The sequence below is a fragment of the Palaemon carinicauda genome, chromosome 17, assembly GCF_036898095.1.
Source record: "Palaemon carinicauda isolate YSFRI2023 chromosome 17, ASM3689809v2, whole genome shotgun sequence".
Lineage (NCBI taxonomy): Eukaryota > Metazoa > Arthropoda > Malacostraca > Decapoda > Palaemonidae > Palaemon > Palaemon carinicauda.
The window spans coordinates 11297275-11307274 of NC_090741.1; the positions used below are offsets into that span (position 1 = coordinate 11297275).

The 10000-nt window shown below is 30.8% G+C and overlaps 1 protein-coding gene and 1 long non-coding RNA gene across 2 annotated transcripts in view; one reads left to right on the forward strand and one right to left on the reverse strand.

Annotated features, from left to right (window-relative positions):
- Positions 1 to 1511: 1511 nt before the first annotated feature.
- The window catches only part of LOC137656216 (uncharacterized), a 15538-nt gene continuing 7049 nt past the window's right edge, over positions 1512 to 10000 (forward strand). The window contains exons 1-2 of the mRNA XM_068390387.1: positions 1512 to 1800; positions 3703 to 3847. Of these exons, the coding sequence (XP_068246488.1) occupies positions 1512 to 1800; positions 3703 to 3847 (434 nt within the window). The remainder of the gene's footprint in view (positions 1801 to 3702; positions 3848 to 10000) is intronic.
- LOC137656006 (uncharacterized) lies at positions 5008 to 7286 on the reverse strand. Its single transcript, XR_011046905.1, has 2 exons — positions 5677 to 7286; positions 5008 to 5204 (listed from the first exon to the last, which is right to left on the reverse strand). It is a non-coding gene; the product is annotated as an uncharacterized lncRNA (long non-coding RNA).

The following is a 10000-nucleotide window of genomic DNA, read 5'->3' on the forward strand; positions in this document are numbered from 1 at the left end:
GTTAAAGAGTTTCTTCTATCAAGTGGAAAGTAGCCACCGAACTATTACAGTGCAGTAGTTAACTCTGTGAGGGAAGAGGAAGAATAGGGATGATTAACTACAGATGGAACTCCAGGCTTCGTGGGTGCAGGACATCCTCTAGCCGTAAAGTAAATAATATACAGAACTATTTATATAAAATCATGCAACTGACCTTAGTGGTCTGGTGTGAGTGACAACGATCATTAAGGTACCAGGAAAACCAGTAAAACCAAGACACCATTTTAAATTGATCATTGGGCTGTATGTGTAACTTCTACCATTACATTCAAATATAATCTGTTAATACTCAAAGCTTGCTTCTGTTACGACAATATTTGAAGTGAAGATTAGATATTAAATCTTCTTGGTTGTATGTATGATAGCGGCCACCTGCATGTATGATTACGGCTAAGTTAGAATACGGCATTGTAAGGGGGGAGGGGTCACAGGGGGCGTAAATAGGTAAGGGCACGGCTTGTAAGTTAGGTTAGGGGGGAAAGTTAAGGTTAGTTGATGTCCATTTTTAATCCACAAGGGAGGAACTGGCTGCTGACATACAAAGGCTTCAATCTTCCTCCATTTCTTCCCAGAAATCTGGTCATAGAAAAAAATAAATTAAATTAAATGATTTTTTTCCCTCATAACATTCAGGACAATATGTTCAAAATCCTTCAAATCAGGATTCAGTGTAAGAATTATTGACCACAGATAAAACTCTTCATTCCATTTGACATTGGTGATTTAGACAACAGTCACGCACCTGTTATAAAAACTAGAATACTAAAAAACTAATAGAGAAACTTCTTACAATTCTCACAAAACCTCGAAAGATTCATTACACGCTAGTGTATCTCAATAAAGAACAAATTCTTTTGCACAAGACAATTTAGAATTGCAAAAAAGGCCCAATGCATCAATAACAATCAATGCCTGGTTTCTTCATTTTCTTTCTTTTTCATTGTTTACGTTGCACTGTAAACTGATCGACTTGGATACCATCGTCCAGTCTTGATCTGGTGTCCAGTGCATAGAAAGGTTCTAAGAAGGTATTTGAGTATATTTTGCTTTAAAGAAGTGTTTTCACAGCGGTACGTGGCCCTGCTTTCAATTTCAATTATCTATTAATTCGATTGTAGTTTATTTATTTCCTTATTTTCCTACCGAACAGGGCTATTTTTCCCTGTTGGAGCCTTTGGGCTTATAGCATCGTGCTTTTCTAACTAGGATTGTAGCTTAGCTTGTAATAATAATAATAATAATAATAATAATAATAATAATGATAATAATAATGTGTATCAGAGTCGAATGTACAACGCAGTATTTACTCACGTAGGCTATGTTTAAACCAAGAAACTCAACTCAAACCGGAAAGGACCACTACTTTTGGTACCACGAAGGGAAATGTTGAAAATGAAGAGGTTAATAATATTCACAATAATATAATAATATATTACAGAGCATTGAGTGGAAGCAGCTAATTGACTTCAAGGATGAAGGCGTTTAGATCACCTCTTCTCTTACCTGAAGGAATGTTGATCTTGTGTTTAATCAGCAGTCTAATGCTATCAGTGATAACAGCTCTACCGGACACAAACAGCACATATTACATACTCACCGATGAGAGGAGGGATTTAGTGCCCAGCAAAACCACTGAAGTCTTGACAAGTATCCTGTGGCCAGATTTGTCCGAATCTACGGCAGTCCTGGTCAACATAACTTCAGAAATCAGGTGCTCATTAGAGGCGCAGAGGGCCGCTGCTTTGGCTTTTACGTTCGAAGGTAAAGAGGTCCATCTGTCAATATAATTTTTAAAAGGAAGGATTAATTGGATAACTTGTGCAAAAATATCACAGAGTGAATGTGGAGACAAACTTCTAGCGATTAAACAATGACAGATATAAAGGGTATCGTTGTTCAATATATATATATATATATATATATATATATATATATATATATATATATATATATATATATATATATATATATATATGTATATATATATATATATATATATATATATATATATATATATATATACCCATATATATACCCATATATATATATATATATATATATATATATATATATATATATATATATATATATATATATATATATATATATATATATGTGTATATATATATATATATATATATATATATATATATATATATATATATATATATATATATGTATATGTATATATATATATATATATATATATATATATATATATGTATATGTATATGTATATGTATATATATATATATATATATATATATATATATATATATATTTATATATATATATATATATATATATATATATATATATATATATATATATATATATATGCGTGTGTGTGTGTCTGTGTGATAGTAATTTTTCAATTTGCTAAAGTATACTGAAGCTTGCATGAAACTGATATTAGATGAAAAATTTCCATATTTATGATGTATGATATTTAATTAATTGTGAATAAAGTGCAGCTTTTGTTGTATCTTTCATAGAGCTATCTTAAAAATTCCTGTTGATTATAAAACCATTATATTCTATTCGAAATTTCTAATTCGTGTTTGGCACTACTTCAGTAAACATATGACTTTTGATATTTGAATAGGAATGTCTAGCTCGTTTTTGGTACTACCTCATTAAAAATTTCAGACTTTTGATATTTGAGTAGAAACTTCTAACTTGTTTTTAATAATACTCCAGTTAACATATGAGTTTTCTGATATTTGAATAGAAACTTCTAACTTGTCTTCAGAACTACGTCAGTAAACATATGAGACTTCTGATATTTGAATATAAATTTTTAACTCTTCTTTGACACTACTTCAGTAAACGTATGGCACTTCTGATATTTGAATAAAAACTTCTAACTCGTCTTCACAACTAATTTATTAAACATATGAGACTTCTGATATTTGAATAGAAATTTGTACCTTGTCTATGGCACTACTTCAGTAAACATAAGAGATTTCTGTTATTTGAATAGAAATTTTTAACTCATCTTCAACACCACTTCAGAAAACATAAGCGACTTCTGATATATGACTATACATTTTTAACTTTGCTTTGGCACTACTTCAATATAAATATATACTTCTGATAAATGAATAGAATCTTCTATGTCGTCTACCTCTGATAATTGAATGGAAATTTAAAATTCGTCCCCTGCACTACTACAGGAAACATATGTTCACTACTTTAGTGAACATATGTTACATCATGAAATTGAATAAAAACTTCTAACTCGTCTTTGCAACTAATTCATTTAACATATGAGACTTCTGATATTTGAATAGAAATAATTAACTTATGTTTGGCACTACTTCACTAAACATAAGAGACTTGTGATACTTGAATAAAAATATCTAATTCCTCTTTGCAACTACGTCCGTAATCATATGAGAATTCTGATATTTGAATATAAACTTCTAACTCGTCTTTGGCGCTATTTTTCTCCTACAGTTGGTATTTGATGACCATTATTTCTCCCTTACGGAGAGTACTAGATCACCAATAGGTCTCCCATACCAATGGCTCCTGCTCACCATTATTTCTCTACTACAAATGGTCTTTGATCTCTGTTACTTCTTCCTCACAGATGGCACTTGATTACTATTACTTCATTCCTAGATATGTCACTTGATCACCATTACTTGCCCCATACAGATGGCACTTGCTCCTTGTTTGGCTCAGGTGTTGGTATGGCTGGTCACTATTCCATTTATCAATACGATCTCATCCCTTTTGATGACACTATTGAGGAAATGGCCAGAGGGAAGCCTACAACTGCGTCACAACCTCATTCCTCGTAGTATGTATTGAAGGTCTCAACTGATATACTTGCTAAATGCGAAAAGATCTTATTAGAACGTTATCCAAATGGATAAAATATGGGATTGCATATTAAAAATATGTAACAAAAAACATAATCAGTATTTAGAGGGATAGATAAGATCTTGGCAGAAATATTAACTTTCGGGATGATCACAGCTAAGATAATATATATATATATATATATATATATATATATATATATATATATATATATATATATATATGTGTGTGTGTGTGTGTGTGTGTGTATATATATATATATATATATATATATATATATATATATATATATATATATATATATATATATATATATATATATATATATATACACATATATATGTATGCCTGTGTATATATATGTATATATATATATATATATATATATATATATATATATATATATATATATATATATATATATATATATATATATATATACATATATTCATATATATACATACATATATGGTTACTTATATACAGTATATATATACGTATGCATATATATATGTATGTATGTATTTCTATATATATATATATATATATATATATATATATATATATATATATATATATAATGTATATATATATATATATAATGTATATATATATATATAAATATATATATATATATATATATATATATATACATACATATATATATATATATATATATATATATATATATATATATATATATATATATATATATATATACAGGTATTCACCCACAAATTTCATAATATGGATAGGGAAAGAGTAGTTGTTCCAAATATCCTTTTTAATCCCAACGTTTCATGATTCTTAATCACATTGTCCAGGGCTACAAATAAAACATATATAAAATAATTAGGAAACACTTAAAAAATTTTACCATTTCGTTCAAAACAAAAAAAATCAGTTAAAATTTAAATGAAAATTAAAAGGAAAAATATATAAACATCAGACAGATCAGTGGAGCCAACTTCGCAAAAGCGTAGTGAGAAACTGTATGCCAAGAAGAGTTAAAAAGAACCCAAGGAAAGCTATGATAACAAATATAATTGAATGGAAGAGAACCTTTAAAACATCATCCCCTTTTTTATGCTAGATATGTTGATGAGCAGAAAAAATGACTTAGAACAAACGACCGTGTTATAACAAAATATTTATTTGTAATACAGAAACTAACATCTGTAGATTTTAAATAATCTTGACAAATTTATTATATACAGTTGGTTGTCAGTTGATGCTAGTTCACTTGGAGTAGCGATTGCTTCTGGTAAAGCAAACCTAGAAGCATTGGCAGATGTACTCCTGTCCCAAGCTTTCCACTCCACCTTGAGCCAGACCTAAAAGATAGGTAAATCTTTAACCACCCAATTCAAATTGAAAACCAGAATTTGTATAGAATTGTTTAAATGAAAAATATTAATATAATTTTTGACTACACTAAAATTGTTTACAATATATAAAGGTAAATCAAAAAGTTTAATTCACCTCCAAAACTAATATAAATTTAATATGAATTCCCAGAATTGCAAATCAAAAGCCAACCATTTCAATATTTTGACCTAATTAACAAATTAAATATATACGATGAGGGCATCACTTAAGAATATATGTTAAAAGGCCGAATTTCAATTAACAAGCAATTTAAGGTCGACAATTGATAATTTTAATTAGAGTAGCCTATAAACAAACCTAGTTTCAAGAGCGATTTTCAATTACTGAGTTCAAGGCTTTATTTATTTTTTGACTTGAGGATGATAAAAGTCACCAAGAAATGCCACTACTATTGTGCCAATCAATACAATGACCCACCTTATAATGACTTCACAGGATGAAAAAGAGCATGGGTATGATAATTCCATAGCCTTTGCTGCTTGTCGCCTCCACATTCATCAGACGAGGTGTAGAGTTAATTTAGTTCTTCATGGTATTCGTAGCACTAAACACAATGAGTCCCATCGTCGTAGATTCTTAAAGAAAATGTCCAGCACTACGACGAAGAATAGAATTCTATGAAATATCCCAAGGTGAGGTGAAGGAGAGTAATCACTCCTTGACGGTTGGTGTTGGACTGCTTTTCCCTTCCAACAGTGACTTCGGGGTTACTTCGTAGAGTTGTTTGGCTCGGAATATTCAGAAAATTAGGTTGTTAGTAGTTATCTTTAACTCCTATTTACTTTGGTTTGCACAACGAAGGCTGAGGTCAGTTAATTAGCACAATTTTATTTACAGTGATTAGGAAAAATAAAGCCTCAAACATTAATTGAACAAACCAGAATTACATTATAATAAACAAATTGAAAAAAAAATTCAAAGAAATTCTAGAGTAAACTACGGAGATAATTACCAATTCAAAGGAATGTTTCTCCAGGTAAGGTAATTACCGATTATAAAGAAAATTTCGCAATCACCCAAAATATCCATAAACTTTTAACAAAATATAATAGGAATATATATTTAAATATATATATTTTATACACTCCGAGGGGAGGGATTGAATTTTCACCTGAAAAGTCAATGGAAAATAAATTTAAAACAAATAAACTCAACTAATAATATATACAGATTAAATGTCTTCCTGTGAAACAGTGAAAGAATTTTCTTTAAGTTTTAGCCATGCTGTCAATGGTCACGTGACATTAAAGGAATCAGGCTTGTCACATGACGCTTGACAAATCTTCGACTTTTACCTAGCATTAATTTAGCCCCAGTAACTTCATCGTAAATATTCTTGGTCAGCTCTTTAACAATTCCTATGGGGTAATCAATGGCTTTAGTCATATTCTCCTTAATGATGCCTAATGTTTCCCGAGTCTTAAAGGTTTCATTTACTAAGGCTAACTTATCAGGTAATTTTTCTAATTTAGATGTAAGGGTTTTCAACACTGATTTGGCTAAATTGTAGTTGCGGCCTAGTAGATGACTAACTTTCGGGTTCCATAATAGTGGCATACACAATCTTCCATCAGCAGTTCTATGAGTTTCTTCTAAAGCATACTCTATAAGCCTGTCATTCAGTTCTACATTATCTTCATGATATTGACCTCTGTCTTCCCCAACATAATATTTACAAGAGAGTTCTAAGCATTCATTTGTAACCCTATTCAACTCAGATTCTATTATCTGACCATCATCATCAAACAACTCATATGTATTAGAAGTCTCCAGGTCATTTAAAGATGAAGATTCTACTGAAACGTTCTCTTTCGTCCCTGTTGGAAGTACATTTACAGCTTTTAACATATGTTGCACATTTGACTTCATGGAAGAACAAGGCTTCAAGAATCTTAAATTGCTCTTTAATTTATTTATGTCTCCCTTTAATAATATACCCAAGCATGTATCAGAATAAATGGAGTCATTGGATTTTCCAAATACTATATCCTTTTCAGGGATACAATGCAAGGACTCTGATCCTAATATAAATTTAATATTGTCTATCCGATCTGTAGAATTTAACAATCCCTGATCTGCTAGCTTGTATCCCTTTGAAACAAACCCATTGACTACTTCATTTAACCCAGGTAACTGCAATGAAACATCAATTGAGGGAAGACAAAATGCATATACAATGTAACTATTGCTACCAATTGGCAACTCAATTTCAACTTGTTTAGTCTTATAACTCTTAGAGGAATTAATACCATTAATGGTTAAAGAAACTCCATTATTTACAACCTTCAAATTTAAATCTTGAGCCAAATTTTCTTCAATGTAATTTGCTTGACATCCAGTGTCTTTAAGGACCCTGAGATTGGTACCTTTAATTGAAATATTAAAAGTTGGCAAAATTGTATATCCCTCAACCTCACAATTTAAAACTTCAGTTATAGCAGCAACACTACTGCTTGAACTACCAACAACATCTCCATTACCACTCTCAGAGTTTCTAACTCTATCTGTACTGTTACTGGCTTTACCTTTTTTCTTTTCGTAATTTGGATTTTCTTTAATACTGGTAGCACCTTTTTCATCGGGACACAAAAATGACATATGCCAGCCCTTGCAGTTTTTACATTTGGAATTAAATCTGAATCTGCATTCTGATAATATGTGACTAGGATAGCCACACTTTGAGCAAGCACCCAGTTCCTCCAATTTTTTTCTTTTATCTTTGCTAGATACAAAGTTAGGACATTTACTCAAAAAATGACTTGGATCTTTGCCTAATTTACTACAAATGCTGCATTTACCTACTTTAGAGTCAAAAGAAACCTTGGCAGCAAAGCTAGTAGTGTCAGACTTTTGTTTCTCAACTTTCTTACATTTTTTACCTTGTAAATATCTCTCACTAGCATCAAAGAAATTATCCCTAATCTCTGCAAGAGATGGCCTAATTTTGTTAGTTATGGCAGTCATATGACACTTAAATTTCTCATTTAAGCCATTCCAGAAGAAGAACTGAAGAAACATGTCAACATCAATATTTAAGGTCTTAACGCTTGCTACTAAATTGCTTACTTTCCCAATATAATCAAAAGGATCATCATCATCTGAAAGTTTTATTGAAGATATTTGCTTTATGGTATTAAAAATTTGAACTTCTCTTGAGCCTAAAGCCTTCTCTAGCAAAGCTTTTGCATCAGCATAACTCTGACTTTGAACATCCAAAGTGTTAATTAATGTAAGAGCTCTTCCCTTTACCTGCTGTTTTAACAACAATAACTTATCATATTCTGGGAACTTAAACTTTGAAAGGGTTTGTTCAAATTCTACAAAAAACTTCCCAAGATCTTCGCCTTCAGTACTATTGAAGGTTGGTAAAGGAGCATGAGGACTCTTTAACAAGGACTGATGTGACTGATTATCTATAGGCAGATGCCGAACCTGAGGTAAATTTTGTAAAGTAGAGATGCTCTCTTGAATTTTAGTTTTGTACTGTTCACATGCATCAAGCTCAACTAACAAAGCAGCTTCATCACATTCAGTAGAAAACTTTGAATTTTGTATTTTAGAATCTAAGTCAGATAATTTCGTGAAATGCTCTTCAAGCCTCAGTTTCAGTGTAGAACGTTCAATATCACTATATGATGAAAACTGATCCTTCTTATTGTAAATTTCAGTAACGGCCTTTCTAACATATTTTCGTGATTTAATCAATAACTCAGTCATCTTTATACCAGTTTCAGTAAGAATATAAAGCCTAATAAAGTCAAAACGGCAATGGAAATATACGTAATCTTAAAATTTAACCAAGGAAATATAAATGATAAATTACACCTCGTCTGACTAGCTTGGAAGCGAACCAGCAGCAACTCTTAACAACCAACATCCTCAATCCTGTCACGGTCGCCATGAGCAGAAAAAATGACTTAGAACAAACGACCGTGTTATAACAAAATATTTATTTGTAATACAGAAACTAACATCTGTAGATTTTAAATAATCTTGACAAATTTATTATATACAGTTGGTTGTCAGTTGATGCTAGTTCACTTGGAGTAGCGATTGCTTCTGGTAAAGCAAACCTAGAAGCATTGGCAGATGTACTCCTGTCCCAAGCTTTCCACTCCACCTTGAGCCAGACCTAAAAGATAGGTAAATCTTTAACCACCCAATTCAAATTGAAAACCAGAATTTGTATAGAATTGTTTAAATGAAAAATATTAATATAATTTTTGACTACACTAAAATTGTTTACAATATATAAAGGTAAATCAAAAAGTTTAATTCACCTCCAAAACTAATATAAATTTAATATGAATTCCCAGAATTGCAAATCAAAAGCCAACCATTTCAATATTTTGACCTAATTAACAAATTAAATATATACGATGAGGGCATCACTTAAGAATATATGTTAAAAGGCCGAATTTCAATTAACAAGCAATTTAAGGTCGACAATTGATAATTTTAATTAGAGTAGCCTATAAACAAACCTAGTTTCAAGAGCGATTTTCAATTACTGAGTTCAAGGCTTTATTTATTTTTTGACTTGAGGATGATAAAAGTCACCAAGAAATGCCACTACTATTGTGCCAATCAATACAATGACCCACCTTATAATGACTTCACAGGATGAAAAAGAGCATGGGTATGATAATTCCATAGCCTTTGCTGCTTGTCGCCTCCACATTCATCAGACGAGGTGTAGAGTTAATTTAGTTCTTCATGGTATTCGTAGCACTAAACACAA